The 22203-nt window shown below is 39.9% G+C and overlaps 1 protein-coding gene across 5 annotated transcripts in view; it reads left to right on the top strand.

Annotated features, from left to right (window-relative positions):
• The first annotated feature begins 9797 nt into the window (after positions 1-9797).
• Positions 9798-22203, top strand: part of MDM1 (Mdm1 nuclear protein) — a 29489-nt gene continuing 17083 nt past the window's right edge. For 2 of the 5 annotated variants that reach the window (XM_054085117.1, XM_054085109.1), the window contains exons 1-7: positions 9798-9889; positions 11109-11214; positions 13552-13913; positions 14331-14465; positions 16507-16656; positions 18692-18825; positions 20959-21058. In XM_054085117.1, coding sequence (XP_053941092.1) covers positions 9872-9889; positions 11109-11214; positions 13552-13913; positions 14331-14465; positions 16507-16656; positions 18692-18825; positions 20959-21058 — 1005 coding nt within the window. In that variant the 5' untranslated portion in view covers positions 9798-9871. Of the gene's footprint in view, positions 9890-11108; positions 11215-13551; positions 13914-14330; positions 14466-16506; positions 16682-18691; positions 18826-20958; positions 21059-22203 lie in introns of all 5 variants that reach the window. The other 3 variants (XM_054085134.1, XM_054085125.1, XM_054085142.1) reach the window with 2 other exon arrangements.

Here is a 22203-nt window from a genome sequence, read left to right as displayed (position 1 = left end):
TTTAGGCATTTTATCAGTACTTTTGAAATAATCCATTTAAAAACACAGAAGTACGTTGGAGAGATGAGCCATGCTTCCCAATGAATGTAAAAAATGGATTAGAAAATCATCATTGGTTGAGGATTAAATTATATAATAAATTAATATTATTATATAATCTATAATATTTTATAGACAGAAGAAAAATGATAAATAAGTTTTCTTTAAGCTTTTTTAATGCCATGCTTTGATTGTTCATTGAGTGACGGGGTGGAGCAAGTCCAGATGTTAAAGATCAGGAGGAAAATCACTTGGAAGAGCTGCTGCATTGGAGATACATTTAAAATTTAGTCGGACAGATGCAACATGTTATGACAGAAAGCAATGTAACATCTTCATTAACAGCAAATTGTTTATTTGACAATGACTGTGTCTGGGAAGGAGCAGAAAAAAAAAATCAAACATTAACTCTCAAATAATTTGTCTAAGCTTGGAAAAGCAACAACTTCACAGAGGCTGCCAGTGTGAGCCACACAAAATGGGGAGAAAACCATAAATACCCATTTTCTCAAGTAAGATCAATACACCAGCTGTGATAATGCAATCAAGATGGATTGCCTTGTTGGATTCTGTTACTACTGTTTGATTGACATGTCAAATATTTTCTGACTTCTTTTTGATATTATTTCTACAAAGTCTAATTTCTGATAAGAGCAGAACAGACTGGGACTTTCCTATTTCTTTTATTGTTTTCTCCAACAAAACAGCCAAGTTTTTGGAACATTTGGAGCTTTTCAATTGGAAAATTTTGATTTTCTCCTTTTGTTATCAGGTGATTGCAGATAAAATATTTAACTGCCAATTATTTCCACATGCAATTGTATCCAACAATGAAAATTCTCCATGGGTGGTTAATGTCTCTCTGGAGGCTACACGTGGATATACAGCTAAGTATTTACTACTATTCAGTAATGCTTTGTCCTGGACAATTTTCTCCAAATATAAGGCAGGATATAGTTTTCTGCTTGCCTTGGTGGCCCCAACAGTTTTGCAAATGGGTGTTATTTAGTCACAAATCTCTGTCTTTACCATGCCACTACACTGCAGATTGTACAGTCAGGAAGGTATTAATAAATAAAAAAAAAATCGAGGACTAATGGGATATTCTGAAAATGTTAACCCTCCTTTTTCATATGTGCAAATCCAAACCCAAAGGGAAACTTCCAGCATAAGTAAATCAAAAGGAGGAATTTTCCCCTAAGCATTTCTATTTTAAAATGATATTTAAAAATCTACCTACTACTCACATGGCTTCTGTCCTGCAAATTTTACATGCTGTCGGGGATGAAGAACTGCTTTGTTTTGCTGAGAGCACTGCAACCCAGTTATGCTACCAGACAGGGTGGAACACCTGCCTGAACTAACCTTTAAAAACAGCGAAGTACCACCACTATGGTTTTAACTCACTATGATATTGCTTTTTGCGTTAATGCTTTCACCATCCCTATCTTCAGAATAGGATGGATCTTTCTCCTCTTGTCGTTAGTAAGAATGTTGTTCCCTATGTCAGCGGGACTTTCTGGACATGATATCTCTTCACTGGATATTGTGATGGGCTGGATTTTGACAGCTCGCTCCAATTGATGACGGAGACACCCAGCACATCAGCAGGTTGGGAGGTAAATGTTCCTATCACAAACCCTTTTGCTGCCATTCCAGATTTCAGATTTAAAACTACAAACTTTATTCAGATTTTACCTGAGACAGTTTACTCACTCAAACAAAAGCTTTGCCAGAATTCACAGCTACAGATTCCTCCCACAAATGATATCAAGCCACTGACCAGAACACAGAAGGTTATAATACATAGCCCTTTTTAGATCTCTTAGCAGAGATGATCAGCCAGTGATCCTATAAAGCAGTTAATTTGGTCTGTGGGAAGAGAAAAGGCACCTTCAGTAGACCGTAATTCTGATGTTGCTCCATTGATTTCAGTGGGAACTACTCATGGAGAAGAAATTGCAGGATTTGGTTCCAGGCACTGTCATGGAAAGAAATATCCTAATGAAATTATCTTTGGAAGTGTACCACTACAAATCAGGTATTCTGAAATGAATCCAACATATCATATTTAATTACATATATTTTCTAAAAGCTGTTAAGTACCAAAGGCTCTGGTTTATCTGAAATTGAAAAGGCATCCAAGACTAAATTGATTGAAACTTGACTTCTGGGCACTGAGACTGAGTAGCTGTGATAGGAACCAGATTGCTAGTTGGGTGGCATTTTCCTCTCCTACAGTATTGGGAACTTTAGATTTTGTTACAGATTGAAAAAAAAAATACTAGAAAGCATTAAGTTTGTGCAGACCAGCTGTAAACATGGCAAGGCCCACTGTGCTCATTTTTTAAGGGCCCTGAGAGCATCCCCACACCTGGCATGGCTGCCAGAGCTTGGGGACAATGCGGAGTCAGTGCAGCTCAGGGTGGCTCCATGGGGAGAGGCAGCATCACAGGGAGGCTACAGCTGGGACTCATCCCTGGCCCCAAGGAGCTGCTTCCAGCTGAGGCTGCAGTGCTTGATCCCAGCTTTTCCTTTAGCTGGGAAAGTGCAGAGTTAGGATCAACAGCACAAGTATTCCATTCAGTGAAACCCACTTAGCAAGTCCACACAGAGCCACAAGGAACACCAAGCCTCTTCCTGGGGCCACCGAGGGCAGCATCAGGCTCAGCCTACAGCACCACATCTGCCTCCCATGCAGCCAACCCAAAGACTGATGCTATCTTCAGCCAGAGATGGATGAGGCCCTCCAGGAACACCCTCTGCTTGCTCAGTTTCTCTAGTGGGCATTATCTGGAGGAAATAATTTTCTGAAGAAACTCAAAAGATGTGTGGCACAGTGATGTCACGTCTGCCTTAGAAAGGACTTTAGGATTTTTGCCGCTGCTGTTTACACAAAAGTCTATTAGAATGGTGTCTGGGGGGCTACAGGTTGTGTAGGAGGTAGGAAACCACTGTGCTGGTAAATACTAGATTTTTTTCTGTGCTCATATGTATTCCAGAACAGAAGAGAGGCTGAGACACCGAAGAAACCTCAGTTTTAGTAAGGACATGCTGAAAATACCATTAAGATTTGATTTGTGTGGTACTGTATCACCTACCAGTTCAAAGGGATGGGGCAGGAGCACATAATGGCACTTTTGGTGAATTATCCTGAGTACTCAGTCTGGTATTTATACTGACTTTATACTGTCTGGGAGGAACTGACAGTACCTAGTCTGGCATAAAACTGGCACGGTATAGACATAATATCCTCAAAGTAATATAAATCGAAGCATTTTTTAGTACATTCAAATCACGTGCCGGCAGCACTTTGCACCACAGGGCTGCAGTTTTTGGTGCAGTATTCAATGGCCTAAAGCATTCTTGTGTATTGCCTAACTTTGATTCCAACTGAAAAGCTGAGCTGCAGTAATCAAAGACTTATATGGGTGTTCAGAAGCTCTTGTCCTTGTGAATGACCAGAATCATGTGTCAGAACCAGGTACACAGTTAAACAGATTCCTTGCAATACCTAAACAAAGCTTTCTGCTGGAAGATGTATTTATATCAGCTGCTGTGTGTCCCTAGTGCAGACAAATGCCAGAACAACGAGCTGTTCAGCCTGGCGGTAGTCCAGGACTACGAGATCCTGCCTGCAGATCTGTGTTGCTGTATCTACTGACAGCAGCTAAAGCAGGGCCGTTCACATGTCCTGCTTACATACACTGGCACTCTTGGAAGGGAGACAAGTTTCTAAATCTGACTTCCACAAACTTTTAAAGCCAGGCACCATCACTGGCAAGGACGCTGGTGGCAGCAGTGCTGGTGGCCACTGCTAGTGACAGTGGGTCCTATACCTGGCTGCAAAGTATACATACTTGAGGAGAATGCATGAACACAATTTGGGATCTTCTCTACTATGCTACTATAATCAGCGCCTTCAAATCACCTTATTAGAAGACAATGGAGCTAGTCAACTCATTGTGTGCAACAAATATAGATGTCCTAGACAGATTGTTGCTGGCACAGTAATCTCTAACACTTTCTGTAGTTTGTGGATAAATGTAGGTTTGTCTATGTAACTGCTTTGGAGCACTATTCTTAATCGTCTGGGCTGGCAGGAATCAGGAGGGAAGAGGCACCCACTGGAAAATGCTGAAGAATCAAAGGCTGGTCTGTGTTTATTATAGATGTATGATCAAGATGTACCAGTGAAGGCTAGCCATCTGCTGATCATTGGTTAAAAAAAGTGAAAACAACAACAACAACATTTGCATTGCAGTTATTAGAAGTTAATGGATAAAATGGCAGGTAAAAATTTGATATGACTCCAAATATTGAGGTCTACTACCACTTCATAAAAATAATTCTGTGCATCTCTGTGACAGAAAGGCATCACTATAAACTGCTGTGGTGAGACAAGAAATCTGCAAAGGTCAGATACATAGTACAGAGTAATATGCAACTTCTCCATATCCCACCAGTAATGGGAAAAGGGGTAAAAAAGCTACCTGTCTGGACCCAGAAATCCCAGTATGTATAGTGAATGAGTTCATGATATTGAGGGGGAATATACGGTCTATGCAGATGCCACTAATGGCTTTTCCAGCAGCTGGATGCCAAAGTGTTTTCCTCTTTGATCATATTGTCCCCTTCCCAGTCTGCTTTCAACACTCTTATAGCCATTGGTACAGTAAATTTCAACCCATTAACAACATCTCTTTCAGTATTTGTACTATAAAAACATAGTAGGTTTACATACTTTTTTTTCCAAAATGTGACCCCATTGCATTATAATCTTTTTATAGAGAACAGCTAAGATGATACAGATATCAGCACAGACAACAGACACTGCAGCAAACTGCACTGACAGATAGGTCTTTATTACCATAACAAGAACAATTTTTAGAGGTTCCTTTATCACAATGTTGCCAGATGAAAAAAATCTGCCTCTGTGTATACCTAGACATACAAAACCTGAACTTGTTTGAACATTTTCACTTTATACTGCAGCACTATTGAAACAGACTTCTGCCTGTCCATTTTCTGAAGGACACCTCCAGGAGTGCCAGGGGAGAGGGAGAGCTGCTCACATTTGGATCCTAAAAGGTAAAGCACAATTTCCTGCAGACAATGTGGCTCATTTCCACTCCCTTAACGAGCCTTCCCTTCTAAACGGCTGTGTGTCTGTAAGAGTCAGCACCATAGAAGTGTGATTTGTCGTCAACGTAGGTACACAGCACCAACAGTGTAATAGCAGATTATTGGTACAGCTAGCATGCAAAGTAAGAAATAAAAAAGGACAGAAGTTGCATTTAACAAAGTTCAGCATGCCTTAGAAAAAGTTTTCTTAATATATCACAGAGAGTTTTGGCTGGCTAGCAGATGGCCCTCTACAGTGACAATTAGCCTCTTCACCTTCCCTTTTGAAGTCAGACTGCATTACCTTGCCAGTACAGCTGAGCCCACCAGCCTGAGCCATGAGATACCCGAGGCCAAGCTCATGTTTCCATTGTTACAGTGCAGTTACCAACGCATCAGACCATCCTGGGATTACACACATCCTGCCAACAGGAGTTACTCCCTAAGGAGTTGTCATAACAGATCATTTATGCCAGCATCACACAATTTTGCAACTGCAGCGTGTAAATCTTGTGCACCTTTAAAAACAGAAAGGAGCTTATTTCTACAGCATAGAGTCGTGTAACTCGTAACAAACGAGCATGTAGAGCTGCACAAATATCACAAAGTTATGTCCTGTGCTTCCTATAGAAATAATTCACTATTGTTTATAGCTACAAGTTGGGTGCACACTTCTTTGCTAAAGGATGAGCAGCTGTGGTTTCACTGTGCTCTCCAGGCAAACATCTGATCAAAATTAGATCAAAATGACACATGCTCTCCTACTTTCCTTTTTCTTCTAACATAAGAAATTAAGCTAGGCACTGTTACTCTTACATCATCTACACACATTTGAGATACTTTGTTCTCTTTCTGAACCTGAATTCTACACTTTCTAATAAATATTTTGTGCTTTTATAGTCAAAATAAGCTCATGATTACAGACACCAAACTATGGTTAGGAATCTCCTATTATTCTCACTTCATAGAGGAAGAAAGGGCAGAAAGGCCAAGGATGCTGAGTCCAAAAGTGGTCTGATCTGAGACACTCTGGAGTTTCAGGATCAGCCTGGGTTGCCACAGAGGCTGACAGTCCTTGGTTATGGGAAGCTCTGCAGTATGTGTCTGGCCTTGGATGGGTAAAAGACGTCAAGGGCAGCAGTCACTTTTGACAGTGTTCTGCCCTACGAGATAGAGCACAATGCACAAAAATGTCGATGGTGGGCTGAGATTTGGATCTGTCTGTCCACATTTCATGTTCATTTTATAACCTCTTCTACAGTTAGAAAGATGAACTACATAGGCTTCTCTGCAATACAGAATGAAATTGTATCAGACGGACAGACTAGTTTAAGATGATAACAGCTAATGCTTTTGCCAAGCTCAAGAACCATTACTGAGGCATGAAGCCAGGATATCTTGGAATTCAGATCCCTGTAAGCGACAAAATGCTGCCCTTTAATGATGCTGGATCAGCTCTGTAACTTGAAAAAGAAATTGAAATGAGTACTAAAATAAAAGTAGTTTTAACACTGCAGCTTCTAAATGAGTTGTAAAATAAGCTGGAACAAGTTTGCATGAGGAACAATGCTATTACTAATAAAACCATGGGACTTGAGCCAGGCCAGCTGCGCTACTGCTCCTGCTTTGCTCCTGTACCAGTGGCTGCCAGAGGCTACAGACTCTGAAGGCAGAAAACACGTTTCATTGCTCTCAGGCTGACACATGGAATGGAACTGACAGGCTCCATGGCAAGCTGCATCTAGCCTTCTCTGGCTGGAGGGAGGATTGCTTATACATCGTGCTTTGAGTTTTGGCAGGAGACACCATCAATTTTAAAGCAAAAGAAAAGACACACTGCAGGTTACTGGCTCTTTAAGGCAGGGTTGCCTGTGATACGCAAGTATACAAGCAGCACGAGGAACAGGTCATAAAAAGGTCCTCATTTAGTTAGATGTAACAGACAGTAGAGGGTTAGCTATTCACAGGCTGAAGTTCAAGTGAGAAGTGCTCAGGGAAAGTCTAACTTAATCAAGCACTTGGAGACAGGACTCGGAAGAGCTGGGGTCAAGAGGGAGGTCAAAGATAAGGGACAGCATATACAGCAAGATATAGTGAAGCTAACAGGCTAACAAGCAATGCGAAAAGGAAAACATGGGTCACAAATTATCCATTTGAAATTATACACATAAAAAATTAAAAGAATTTTCATACGTGGTTTAGCAGGAGAAACCACACTTGTTGATTCATTTGAAGAACAAAATATCTAAATCTGGAGTATCAGCAAGGCAAAATAAAATACTCATATTTGGAGGCAGATGATCAAGCTCTGAAGTGTTACAGAAATGTGAAGTGACTCGAACTGAAAACTATTTAAATGTGTTATGTAGCAACACAAGCTTTAAATGCTTACTTTTTTTGAACAATGGGATCCAATAAATAATACAGACCGCTAACAGAAGCAGGTACATCAGTCTCAGCTAGTTTATTTTCCAGAAAACTGGACACAATCTTCCATCTTTGGACCATGAGTTTCTTAATGCACTGTAACTCCTTCTATGCATAGATCCATTTTTATTATTTAATTATTTATTCGGCACTCATATTAAAATATTTTTACCAGCCTAAGCATTTTACTATTCTTACACTGTATTATCTTGAATAACTGTGTGTTCAGTAAAGTATATACACATCAAACTTGAAGTAGCTAGTATACATCAGCAGTGATAAAGGGCATGAGGTAAAGATCACAGTAGCTCAGTGGTTGACATATAACTAAAGTGCTTTTTCCACATCAGCTATTCCTATCTCTTAGCTGCAAACAGATTTAAAATGCAATTTAAATCAATCAGTGCATATAGAAGAACATTTCAGGATAATTTATTTTGCTTTACCTTAAAGAAAGGGAAAGACGTTGTTAGGAAAAATATCTTGCATTTCAGGATGGTGTGGTGTCATGTTATGTTTCTGCATAAAAGAATCAAACTCATCTCCAAATCTAGACAGCCCCAAACCATCTACAAATGCATTATTATAGTATGTTTCAGTGGAGAACACCTTGAAAACATACTGAAATTATATTTGGCCTAGTTTTCATACGTATCAAAGTAGAAAGATTCCTGGCAAACTTGGAATCTGTATTTTGAACAAGGAGTTTGCCCGCTGGCTTTTCACATTCTATAACAAGTTTGCACATTACGTTAGAAAACGTACTGAACTAGACCAGATTGAACATTACAAAATAAACCACTGTAATAACAGAACAAACTACTTTATTTGGCAGAACTAGCAGTTTCAAGTGTAATCAGCAAGCAAATTATAACAAAATTATTCATGTCATGATCTTGAAATTCATTAATAAGGATGTGTGAAACTTGGAAACACTATTAGTGCAGCACATTTCTTTTTTTCAACGCTGTTTATGTTGCAGAAGAACATTTTACTTTGCTTGCATGCCTTTTATCACCAGTTGGTGTTCTCTCCTCTTTCACATCGATGGTGAAAAAATAGTTGCTTGCCTTTTATACAGGGTCCAACTGGATCTAAACTCAGCTGAAGTCAGTGGGACTGTCTCCGAATCATTCTTCCTGTGTCTGGGAGGGTGCTTTGCAGACACAGAGGCTGCAAACCCCTTGCTCAAGAAGCTTACACCACACTGGAGCCATCAGCAACCAGCAGCAGATGCTATTGAAAAGAAAGACAAAGGGAGGGCCAGCGGCCATGGGCAGAGGGAGAACAGAGTGCCTAAGCCATTTTGTTTAGTCTATCTTAGCCCTTCTTTTACCATCCTCTCAGTTCTTTTTAATTGGCAAGAGCCCAAGAGAGTCGGGATAGAGATTAGCAGTAGGAAGGCAGACAAAAAAGCGAGTCCTAAGGTCAGTTCTGAGCAAGAAGGTGGATTAGCATCTCCTGACCGGGTGGTGAGGTCAGGTGAGGTGGCAAAGGAGGATCGGCAGCTGGCATGCCACCCTACAGCCTCCAGAAAGGTAAGGGAACTTACTTTTCCTTTCTAAATGCTATTTTTCTTAGAATCATAAAATGGTTTGGGTTGGAAAGGACTTTAAAGATAATACAGTTCCTACCCCTCTGCCATGGGCAAGGACACCTCCCACGAGACCAGGCTGCTCAAAGCCCCGTCCAACCTGGCCTTGAACACCTCCAGGGATGGGGCAGCCACAGCTTCCCTGAGCAACCTGTGCCAGCGTCTCACTGCCGACATTGTGAAGAAATTCCTCATGTCTAGTCTAAATCTGCCCCTCTCCAGTTTACACCCATTGCCCTCATTCCTATCAGTACAAGGCTTTGCGAACAGTCTCTCCTCAGCTTTCTTGCAGCCCCTTCAGGTACTGAAAAATCGCTATAAGGTCTCCTCGAAGCCTTCTCTTCTCCAGTCTGAACAACCCCAACTCTCTCAGCCTGTCCTCCTACGGGAGGTGCTTCAGCCCTCTGATCATCTTTCTGTCCCTCCTCTGGAGCCGTTCCAACGGCTCCATCTCCTTCTTGTGCTGAAGCCATCACTCTACGCAGCTCCCCGCGCGATTCCCCTTCCCCGAGCTCCAGCACCCGCTGCCCTCAGGCCTCGCTCCTCCCCACCAGCAAAAGACGCGCTCCAGCCCCCCCCCCCCCCGCTCCCCCCCGCCCATCCCAGTCCGGACCGGGCGCTCCGCCCCGCGCAGGCGCCCGGGGCGCTCTAACGCGCTGCGGCCGTGCTGGCGGCGCGCGTCCCGCCATGCCCGCGCGCTGCAGGGTGAGGCGGGGGCAGCGGCGGCTGGGTCTGGGGTGGGGACGCAGCGGGGTCTGGTGGGGGCGCAGCGGGGTCTGGGGTGGGGACGCAGCGGGGTCTGGGAGGGGTGCAGCGGCGTCTGGGAGGGTGAAGCTGGGTCTGGGGGATGCAGCAGGGTTGGGGCAGGGTCCGCGGGGGTGCAGCAGGGTCTGGGGGGAGTGCAGGTTCGGGGAGATGCAGCAGGTTTAGGGGGGTGCAGCAGGGTCTGAGTTGGAGGTGAGGCTGGGTCTGGGGGATGCAGCAAGGTTGGGGTGCAGCAGGGTCTGGGGAGTGAAGCTGGATCTAGGGGGTGCAGCAAGGTTGGAGTACAGCAGGGTCTGGGGTAGGTGCAGCTGGGTCTGCACAGTGGGATCTGGGGGGTGCAGCTGGATCTAGGGGTGCAGCCAGGTTGGCACAGATGGGTCTGAGGGATGCAGCGGTGTCTGGGGGGACCAGCATGGCCTGGGGTGCAGCCAGGTTTGCACAACTGGGTCTGGGTACAGTGGAGTCGGGTGCAGCCAGGTTGGCACAGCCAGGTCTGGTGGGTGCAGCTGGGTCTGGGGGGCGCAGTGGAGTCTGGGGTGCCTGTCGAGAAAGGGGGGACCCATGCGCTGAGGAGTGCTGGCTAATAAAGGCAGAAAGAGTACAGTCTTGCTTTAAATTGGAAGGGGGGAGATGTTGATTAGACATTAGGAAGAGATTCTTCCTGCTGAGGGTGATGAGACACTGGCAGGTTGTGGAGTTGTGGATGCCCCATCTCTGGAGGTGTTCAAGGCCAAGTTGGATGGCACCTGGTCTGGTGGGAAGGTGTCCCTGCCCATTGCAGAGGGATTGGAACTGGGTGATCTTTAGGGTCTCTTCCAATCCAAACCATTCTATGAATCTATGTTCGTGTGGGTGATGGAGAGTTTGGACTGTATTTATTCCTGGGATTTTACTAACTTAAAGAGAGAAATAAGTTTTTGGATAGTTTTTTTGGTGCATGAAATTGTTTGATGCTGTTTCCTGCTATTTGGAAGGGAATCAAGTAGGTTTTGCTCTTTGGAGGGGGTGGGTTTAGAAGATGCAGGGCACCCTGCTGGCTTAGGTGAATGCTGCAGTGGCCTTGTTGGTGTTTTCCCCATGGAGACCTGTTACCACAGTAGCAGGGAAGCAGGATGTATGCTGGTCGCTGACTTGACAGACACCTCTTTGTTTGCTGCAGGGACTGAGTGAGTACAAGAGAAACTTCAAATGGAAAACTCCAGAGTTTTGTAGCCCATCACAACAGCAGAAATCCTTGTGGGCAGGACTTCGGTCGGATCAGTTTGGTAAGGGCCCCTGAAAGCTGCCCCCTTGATTGCAAACCCTGGTGATGCCCAAGCTGTGATAAGGATGAGCCTAGGCTGCCACAGGCTTGCAGAGCTTGGCAGTGATTGATTGCATGGCCACAGGGACTGATAGTGCTTGCAGCTTTATACAGCTAGAAGTATATTCCTGGTCATCATTTACAATATGTTTTTGAATGCCATATTCTTTCTGGCTGCACTGAAACTTTCTTTTAATTTTAGTGCTGCTTATATGAAACATGAATGGTGTCTGACAGGCAGCATAAACTGAGTCCCAAACACGAAGCACAGATGCAGTGTTAATCCATAGGTGTGTAGAAGGAGGCATTGGGTTACCTGTGGTGCTTGGAAACAGTAAGTAGAATTCCATATTTAATAGGAGACTAACTTGGGGCAAGTTTGATACAAAGTAAAATTGTTATAAGGACTTACAAGGACAGCTAACTGAAATAAAAAGAGGAACATTAAATGGGAAAGCTGGTGATGCTGTAGTCTAGGAGTTAGGGTTGTAGAAATTATCAAGTCAGGAAAGTGTGGGATTGGAAAGTAAAGGATAAAGGAAATTGCATCTGGACTGAAAGGCCCATAGAGATCTGAGGAATAGGAATAAGCTGGAGGGTGATGACAACTGCAGTGCTTTGAAAAGAAGCAGTAAAAAATAGGAATAATTATAGTGGCACAAGACAGAATAACAAAAGTGTGCAGTTTGGTGCAAATGCACTACGCAGTCTGTGTGATTAGAGTCCAGTGTATTCATTCCTATAATATGATAACTGTTCTAAATTACAGCCTAGTAATAAAGAACTGACCACTGTGAGTAGCATTTGTTTTTGGTCAAGATGCTAGACATTTTAATAAATAATTTAATCTTGCTAAAGATTATGCCTCTATATATTATTCCTTTTTTACATTACTGCAAAATATGTATTTCTTGAACCTTGCTTTCTTTATCACGTCTCTGTGTACGAGTGCCTGTTTTGAAGAGTGTAACTTCCCTGAGTTCTGAAACACCGAAACATCCAAACATATTAACTTATTTTTGAAATTTTAATCTATGCTTCTTTTCAAGTGAAACTAAACTGCAAATTTAACAGGAGCTGCAATGAAGTCAGGTATCAGCAATGCAGCACTTTCTTCTCATCCTCATGCAGCAGTGTGTTTATGCATGCTTAGGAGTGTTTTCCCTGTACCTTTGCATTCATTTTCACTCCTGCCCCTTTTCTGGCCATTTAACCAGCTACTTCTTCAAATGTCACTTGACATCTTATAGAACTTAGAGATTGTTATTGATAATTCACTTATGGTTCTTCCTATTGAGCCTCAGTTGGCAGTTTTAAGAATGACTTGGAACATTACCACAAAAAGCTTAACAGCTGCAGGTCCTCTGACTTCCTTCCTGCTACTTTTCCAGTGCTCTTCCATTGGAATTACTTCCTACCACCTGTATGTGTAGTCGGAAATCCAGACTTTCTGTATACCTTGCAATGTAGGTTTTTTTTCCCTTTCTGTGTTGTTTTTTCATTATATAGGAGTTTCTTCTTCTCCTAGAAACTGTTCCTTTCAGCCAGTTAGGAACCTTGATGTGTTTTTCTATCACAGTTGAGCACTTTGCAGTTGGATTATGATTTCCTGCTTTAAATGTGTTCAGTGATTCAGTCCTTTTCTTAAAATGATGGGGTAATTTTACTTTCATCTGCATGTGTAAAGGCCAACAATTATTTAAAATAACTTGATACCTAGTCTTTTTACAGTTTTGGAAATGGTTTTATGTTTGTACTGTAAAAGGTCACCAACTATTTAATTTTAAATCACAGTTGTATTAGATAGATAGGGATCTGTCACTGTCTGTCATGATAGGTGGTGAGAGCTTGTTCAGCAACATAGGTGTATTGTGCATGTGTAATGAGAAGTGTTTGTGACCTGTTTTTTCACTGCAGGTTGGTAATTCTGTATCTGTGTTAACCGCATTCTTTTCTCTGGCAGTGTTAATTTCGTTGTTATTCAACTCCCAAAGTCAACTTGCAAAAGATTGTCCCATGGCCATGGTTACTTTTTAGGGTTTTATCCAGCATGGTCCTGGAGCGTCACGTTCCCATCTCTCTTTAGTGGAAAGGAAAGGCATCCGCAGATAGGAAAGAAGACAGCATTTCATAGCCATGCCCATAATTCATAGGGTGTCATTGCTGAAAAATACTGAAATACTTTTTCCAATAATCAGTTATATGATAAACTCATAATACTATATTACAAGAATACATGAGTATTCTTGATATTATGTCTTCAAAATAATGTTTTTGAAACATAATGTGTCTTTTTCAGGAATCACACGAGAACCAAACTTCATTTCCAAGAGAAGGGTACCTTACTATGATCCACAGATTTCAAAGTCCTTTGAATGGACAGCAGATTGTGATTTGAATGACCCACATGAAACCGAAGCTCTTAGGACTGAAGAGTTGCACACGGACCACAACAACAATGATGTGAATCGGGAAAATATTGAAGCACCAGAAGGACCCAGACCCCCCCCAAAAGTTCAGTCACATTCGGTAGATTCTAGAGGTGAAACGGCTCTTGTCCTTGCAGAAAACAACATGAAAAGATCACCCTCTGCAGCTCCACCAAATCAAAAGGAAGCATTTTTGTCTCCAAAAAAAGAATTAGAAAAAATGGGTAATGGGGTAAGGGAAGATTTGGTTTTCTTAATTGTCCAGTACAAAAATTACTAATCTGATGCTTATAGTGATTTAATACACATACACCAGCCTGTGTTGTCTAACTCTCCTTAGTTCTGTATTTTGATATTCTACGTTGTAGCTTCTGTGTTGGGAGAACCAGAATCTGGTTTTGAAACCAGATTTTGGTTCCACTTAGATCACTAGGTTGATTTTGATTAAACAAGAATTTAGGCAATAATATATAGACTTTTTGAGGTTTTTGACTATTAATAAGAAAATGGACTGCATTATTTTAATTCATACAACCAAAAACTAAACCACTTGTTTGAAAGTGTACATTGAAAGATGTCTGACTTGCAAAGCATTGTAGGAAAGGGAACATTCATTGTTTGTTTGTTTGTTTTTTTCTTATGTTGTCAGCTTCACAGAGTCTTTCAGAGGAAAGCAGGCATGAATATTTCACATTTAAATACTTTCCCCAGAAATTCTGAATATCAAAGCCAATTTGTTTGGAAGAGTCCTCATGAAAAGTCACCAATACTTGCAGCTGAACAGGTAACTTTAAAGAATCCAGAAAGGAAATGAATAATTTCTTTTATGTATCAGCAAAGTTGCTTACCCTCCAAGATTTCCTTTCTTCCTCTTTTGGCAGGGCAATGACAAACTTGAATGTTATTACATGATTTTTTTTTTCTCTTGATATGCAAAAGCGCGGGATAAATAGATTTGTTTCCCTGTGATTCCTTTACTATAGTGGGGTCTAATTGCTCGTTTTCCTTATCGCTGGTGGTATTTTGTCCTTTCTACCATAACCATTTTTTAATGTTTGCATTAATTTACCTTAGGAGCTGTAAGATCTTACTCAATGTTACCCTTCAGTTTTACTATTTTTGTTATTTAATGTATAACTGATCAACAGAGGAATGTTCAGATGTTCTGTGTTTTGACAATACATCTCACCACTGAAATCACTCAAGTTTCACTATTTGTTCTCATTGTTTTTTATGGGTTTCCACAGTTTCTTGTTCTCAGTCTCTATCTCTGTGCATATATACTTCTAAGTCCTAAAGGGGATATCTGTAGTGTTTTTTCTTTTATGAGACCTGCTTATATTTAAAAGTGGAGTCTTCCGATTTTAAGACACTCTTGTCACATTTTAATACATCTCATGAGTTTTTGAACTTATTTCTAGTCAGACCTCTGTGAGACTGCTTTATGTTTTCAATTCATTGTTGCTGGAATCAGGACTTAGGGGATTCAGACAGTCTTTTGGTCATTTTACAGTATCGAACAGACACTTCTGCTTTTATTTTGTGTTCTGTTTCTTCTCTAGAAGCATATAGATTAATGGAACTGTTACATATTATACTTATAGGTAGCAAATTTGTTTATTAACAGCTTTCAGAGGCAACAAATGTTGATAACTGAGATGGATCCCTCTAGAAACTATTCCTGTCTTTTTCATGTTGGAATACTAAGCAGACAGACTTACTTTGAGCTGTTTCCCAGCAGTCCCTTACCCAAGGAAAACTCACCAAAATTCATGACCATAGCATAGAAGCTGAAGGAGTGTTTGAGGAAGAGGCAGGTCCCAGAAAGTCACCTTATGGAAAGCTTGGTAGAGAATTCAGTTTGATTCTATTAGAAATCAGTTTGATAATTTCTTTATTGCTGCTTGTGAACATTGTCCTGTTTCAGAAGACAGGCACTGAAATCTAAAATAGCAAACTTTTTCTTCACAGAATAAGAAGCTGTAAGTCTGTAGGCACTATAAATCCATAGATAAATAGAACTTAGAGAAAATCTAAATATATAAATGTTCGCAGGTTCTAAACTTAAGATTAGAATTAAATTATAAAAATTATGTGTGTTAACAAACTGATATTCTTTTGATTGTATTGATATGATGTAGGATATACGTGAATACTGAAAAATTACAATACCTTTCCCTTTAGGAGATTTTGTGAAAACATCAAAGTTGTCCAAGTTAGGTTATAAGTCCAAGCTAAACTCTCATAGCAAAGCTGGAGAAAATGTATGCTTGTGGCATATGGTGTGGTCTTTTAATTCGTCACTGTGTGAGGAGTTGATAAACCTGACCATGTGTTAGGCAGATTCTCTACCTTCGTTTATAATGCAGTATTGATTGGAGAATAGTGGATAACTCAAATTAGCGATCCCTAAGCATCCAGTTCTCAAACATTGAACAGTTACCTCTTACTTTTGGATTGGACACATACCAGGGACTCGCAGGGAAGTTTTATGGTACATGTTTTAAAAACCATGATTCTACATACAACTCTGAATATGAACTGTCTTCCCAAATAAACAAAACTTCTGTTAGTAAACAGTAAGAACAGTGCTTGAACACAGGTTTAACTCTCTCTGACTTGGTCACTTTTAAAGGTATTTTTATTAGAAAAAGTTTTGCTTCAAATTATCCTAGCAGTTAATTAGTCTGCACATGCTTTATTTGTACACGACTGTCTCTCTGCTCATACATGAGTGTTTTTGAATGAATTGGTTATATGATTTTGGAAATTTAGCCCTAGGGTAAGCAAATCGCACCTTTTTGTTTGTTTTCTTTCCCCCAAAGGCTTACACAAGTAAATCCATACCTCCATTTAAAACTCCTGCAATTACTTCTGAAACTGCATATGAGAGAAATTTCAGAGAGTCCTCTCCTGTTAAGGATCCACAAGAGAGAGGTGGTTCAGAAGAGAAAGAAGTTCCAGCTCATGAACAAGTAAATACTTTCCTAAAAGAAAACTGTTAGTATACCTCTATAGTTTTGATTGTTCTTTTTTATAATGCGGGAATGGTTTTACTTTGCAGTTTTTTGGTTACATTTTATAGCTGTTGCTGGACCCAGTTTTGCTATAAAAGGTTGAAAATAACACTGTACAGCTCTCTTTGTTCTCAGACGTTTCTGTAGAGATTTCTGTAGTTTCTGCAGTGTGTTTGTTCACTTTGCAATGACATTTTGAGTGTGTTTTCCTGTCATCGTAATTCTTTTATTTCAAGTGAGGGCTTTTGTTTCCATTGAAACTTTTTTTAATCATTAGGATAGTTTCTGAATTCTGAATGTCCACTTTATGCTCTCTGTGGTACCACTGTAGTCTCTTGCTATGCAGAAAGGCTGAATGAGAGGAAACTATTTTGATCTCATAAATCAGAGTGTGAATTAAAAGAAAAATATTTTAATGTGTAGAAGATGGCCTAGTTGGAACTGGGTTTCAGCCAACAGTAATTTGGAGGAATATGGAGAAAGGGTTATAATTAATTTCCCTCAGCCATAATAAGTTGAAAAGTAAGTGCAAGGCTATAACTGGACACTGTGTCATTTCTGTAGACTTTTACTCTGCTCAAAGCATTAAAATGTATTTTCTTAAAGTAATTTGGCTGTCTGAGGCCTAGCGTTTCCTTGTTTTGCTATTGGCTTGGACAAACATAAGTGGACTTGTAAGAAACGTGGCTATAGCCATTGTTTTACCAGATACGTTTTAATAGAACAGAATTGATTTGGACTGAGACCTTCTGAAAATAGGTGACAGCAACTCAGACTGCATGACAGCTGAACTATTTTGCAAGGTAGACAGATGAATGTCTATTTTTGTACCAAGCTGCCAAGTGTATGTTATCTAAATTCCTGCAGGTTAGCTAACTGTCCTTCAGGTAGAAGGGTGACATACAAGTCTCTCCAATACTCACCTTTGCTTCTTGATAAAACGGAAAATAGCCGTTGTCAGACAACATGTTCACTAGGACCATTGCTGAGCAAAATGCATAATTAACATGGAGTGCTTGTGGGTCAGTTTAAGCCATTGGTACTTTTCAGGTTTTTAAAGATGATTGTTAGCTTAGAGGCTTTATCATTTAGAACCCAGACCTGTCCAGTGCTTTAAATCTCATCTGAGAACGAGGAATTTTATGTGCCCATTTGCCCCTTTAGCATATGTGAAGAAAGCTTGAAAGATGTGAGGCTTTTAGGAAGCATTTATTTGTTTTTATTACTGGAAATTCAGATTATATCTTCCCATGAAAGCTAATGAAGTGAATGAAGAGAAGGTGTGAGAAGGAAACTTCCGTGAAACTATCTAAAACAATTATTTATACTGATATTTCTTCTTTGATGAATATATTGAAAAAGTTTTGGGAGATTTGGTGGGTTTTGTTTTTCTTGCTTTCCTTTTTTTTCTCTTGAACTTGAACAGTATCTGTAAAGATCTCTAGCAGAATCAGAAATCATGCATGAGGTTTTTGAGAGGATAAAATAAGCAGAAAAAAATAGTACTTGATGTGAAAACTGAACAAGTCAATCTGAACCTTATAAACAAGAATGGGAGCAAATTAAAAATTTGCCTTTTGTTTTTTTATAAATTGGTTTATATTGGACTAGAAAGTTAAGAGTTTTTTTTTTAGTATTTATTACAAATTCCAGAAGATATACCTGTTAAGTCTTATACACAACTCTGGCTGGAGTTAGAATGCACAGGTATCCTATTCTTTCATTTGTGTCTCATGTTAAATTCATTTTGTAAAGCATACAAAATGGATCATCTGACTAACTGGATGTTGTACTCAGAATCTTAACTTTGGCATTTTGCTAGTTTATATTTGTATTAACAGAAGAATGTATTATTCTTGTTTGTATTAAATAGGCAAAACAGTAGACGTTTTAAATTAAAATTAACTTTTTGCAAAAGTTTTATATCAAAAGGAATACAAGGGTTTTCAGTTTTTTAGCTAATACGGTATTCTTAAAATTATCTTTGCCTTAGAGTAAGAGGGAAGAGCCGTTTCAAAAGCCAGCAGAAGATGCAGCAAAACAAGGGAAATCAGAACAGAAACATCCTAAACAAAAAAATAAGCAACATATCAGTCCAAAACCCCTCTCTTTACATACAAGTCGTGGGTATGTATAAAATAGGAAAACCTAGCCTAGTGAGTAGGGGTAGAGCAGCCTCGTATTTAGGATGATGGATGATGACCTTTAACCACACCATTGTACAGTTGCAAGGGCAAATGCAATGTCTGTCCCCTTGCAGTGCTGCGTTTGAGCTTCCTGTGGGTGCATCTAGACCTGGTGTTAATTTCCATCGCCTTCTCTGGGCAGTGGAAGTGAAGGCTTTGTAACTACCTCATTCAGTTGACCCTTCTGGTGCGATAATAATATTATTGATAAATTTAACATGAATTAAATTAAATTAGTGCAGTGCTGCTGTTAATTTTTCAGCGAGTGGAAGTTGTAGTCATCTTTCAAACTGCTCTCCTGTGCTTGCTCCAAACCTTAAAATTGTGATGGTTGTCCTTGATGTCTGCTTTTTTCTAGTCCATACCACTCTCTGTCCCACAATAACAAAAGCGAACACATGAGGTAAAGGGGAGTAAAGAAATCTGCCTCATTTAGGGTAATCTAACAAGCATGGAAATAAAATGAAGTTGTATGTTACTGAGTGCTATCAAAGTATCTTTTTCTTCTGCCACATCCAGCATTGCAGGAACCGAACTCATGTTTCCATTTTCTACATATTTGAGATATTGCAAGAGAAATAAAAACCCAAAATGGATGTAGGTTTTAAAATATGTATATCAATACATCTCCGCTGTCTTTGTGCTTAATGTATGTCCCAGTGACTGCTTTTGTTCACATGACTTTCTGGTGGCATGAAGGCATTATTTTAGAGATGGGAGAGACTTGCTTAGGTCTGAATGCTCTTGGCTATTGAGAGATAATTATAAAATGATCACTCAAAATTCTATAAAGTTACTTTATGAAGAACTATGTGGATATAAGTATAGTTAAAACCTTTAACTCTGATTTTCATAGCTCTTTGACATAGTAGATTGTAGTCGATTTTGCAGTCAGTGGTGTGTAAAGTTCTTCATTGTTTGTTGTGACTTTTTTTTCATTTAAGGACAAATCCTTAAAAAAAAATCCTTAAAAAAGTATCCTTTTATTTCTTCGGTGTGGAAATGCAAGACAAAAGTTTCCCAACCACTCACATGGCAAATAGCTTTCAAAATGTACAAGTTCTCAATGTGCAGACAGGACTGTCACTTTATATGCAAGCTGCATTACATCACCTGCTTTTGCAGCAGAATGGCTGGGATCAAGGCACAGCAGTGATCTTGTTTTTGAGCTAGTCCATTAATTTTGCAACCCAAACTGAAGGAATTCTGTCAGTTTCAAAGAGTGAGACATGTAGAAAGAGATTTTGAATATAAAGAATATTTTGTCTTGGTATTTTTCTTTTTACATAGTATGTTTTATTATTTGACTTCAGGCTTTTATGTTCCATTTCTGAAGAACTGAAAGAGAGAGCTTTTTTCACCCAATGCTGAATATATTAAAATAAAGTTAGTAATATTCTGAAACAAAAACTTCTTTAGATTTAAGCTGATAAATCCATTGTTTAAGGACTTGAAGTTTTGCTTATTGCCTGCTATTAGAAGATGTTAATTTTCCTGTGTGTGCATGTGTGTGGCAGAAGGTAAAATGAACCCATCTTTTCAACTACTGAGACCTCTTGAATATCAAAGCCAGTAGGACATAGATGAATTATGCTGACCGTTGTTCTGTAGTTGGATGTTTCTAGCTCTGACAGTTCACCCCACCCGGGTGCAGAGTGAACTTTTTAAAAGGAGATGTCTTAGACATGCCATACTGGGCATTTTTACTTCAATGCACCTTCAGCAGTGAGTTAAATTAAGATGATGCATCTTGCATTGAAGTAATTGAGGCTTTTGTGTTTTATGTTCTGCTGATTTGGCTGTTGGGGCAAAAGCTTCTGGCAGAAGGGCTGTGAGGAACGACCAGCCAGGGTGACTGACTGAAGAGCCAGCCTGTGGCTGAGCTTTTACACAACTTTCCTAGTTGTGTTGTTATGGATGAACTGTGTTGCAAGGCATGTTTTTTTCACATCTCAGCCCTGGCGTTTAAGTATAAATACAGTTACAACTGCTACTAAAATGTTAAAAATTTACTTAAAGAGCCTTCTGGATGTCAAGCTTTACATTTTTACCCGTTTCATTCTTGATTTCTTAGGAAAATGAACACTGAATATAGGTCAAAATTTTTGTCTCCAGCACAGTATTTCTACAAGGATGGAGTTTGGTCTCGTAGTAGGAGTAAAGTTCCCAACCAGGTAAGTACTCTTAAAAAATCTGAAGCCTGAGTATGCTTTGTATTTTGGTTTTTGTATGAAAAAAAACCTTTGAGTTGTGGTGTTTATAAGATACAGTTTTGAGATTGTAATGCTAATGACTCAAGCTCTCAAAGGTGAATACCCAAATAAGATGAAGTTCTGACAAGCCAGTATAATAGGTAGTAAAAAAAAAAAGGGACAAAGTGAGTTAAAAAATGTATTAATGTGACATGCAAAGTGAGGGAGGAGCTTTGTTTCCCTTACAAATCAGGGTTATCACACAGTCATTTAGAACAAGTAATTGATATCTAGCCTGGTTGTAACAAGCTAAGTCTTCAGAATTTAGAATTAGATGATAGGAGGTTCCAAGGTAATAAAAGGAAAAGGCCAATGTATGTATCAGGCTTGATCAGCTGGCTAATCAAGATCAGTTTACTAGCTCAACATGCTTTGATGCATTCAGAGCAGTCAGCTGGAGTCAGTCATACATAACAGAAAATTAATAAGGTCTCTTGCAAGTTTCATCCAATCTAAGTGTTTTCTTGTAGTTTATCCAATAACTACGATCAGTATTATACCATATAGGAATTTATTTGACAGAACTCTGAAAACGCTGAACAGCTTCAGGACCATGGGATTTCTAAGCAGGATTTTCGAGTATGGTTTCCTGAATTAGTCAAGTAAATCAAAACTGTTAACAGTGTGCTGAGAAACTGCTAGAGCTAGTTCTGTGGCTGCCAGGTATCAATCGATGTAGGCTTCTCCTCCCAACTGATTGAGCCTTCATGAGGTGCTGTGTGCTGTTAAATAGTTGGAAATGTGAATTTCGTCATCAGTTGGGACCCCACTGTAGAACTAGAGTGCATGGCTCTAGGGTGTTGGGCTTTGGCACTTTGAAAATAACATTGTCTGGGAATTGCAGGAGTAGTGTGGTAGCATTCAGTTCTGTATTTTCTCGCTGGACTTAATCTAGCAAGTAATTATCTTTTTTTCAGGCAAAAATAAATATATATTAAATATATACAAAATAATGAGAACTGGGTCTCAAAGTTTAAAGTATATTGTAGTATGTGATGATTCATAATCAGATTTTCTGCATGGATGTGTGAGATAATCCATTCTGTGGAAAAAAAGCCTCATGAGGA

The sequence above is a fragment of the Cuculus canorus genome, chromosome 1 (assembly GCF_017976375.1).
Source record: "Cuculus canorus isolate bCucCan1 chromosome 1, bCucCan1.pri, whole genome shotgun sequence".
Taxonomy (NCBI): Eukaryota; Metazoa; Chordata; class Aves; order Cuculiformes; family Cuculidae; genus Cuculus; species Cuculus canorus.
The sequence above is the reverse complement of the archived record's forward strand: the minus strand, read 5'-3'. Positions and strand labels throughout refer to the sequence as shown.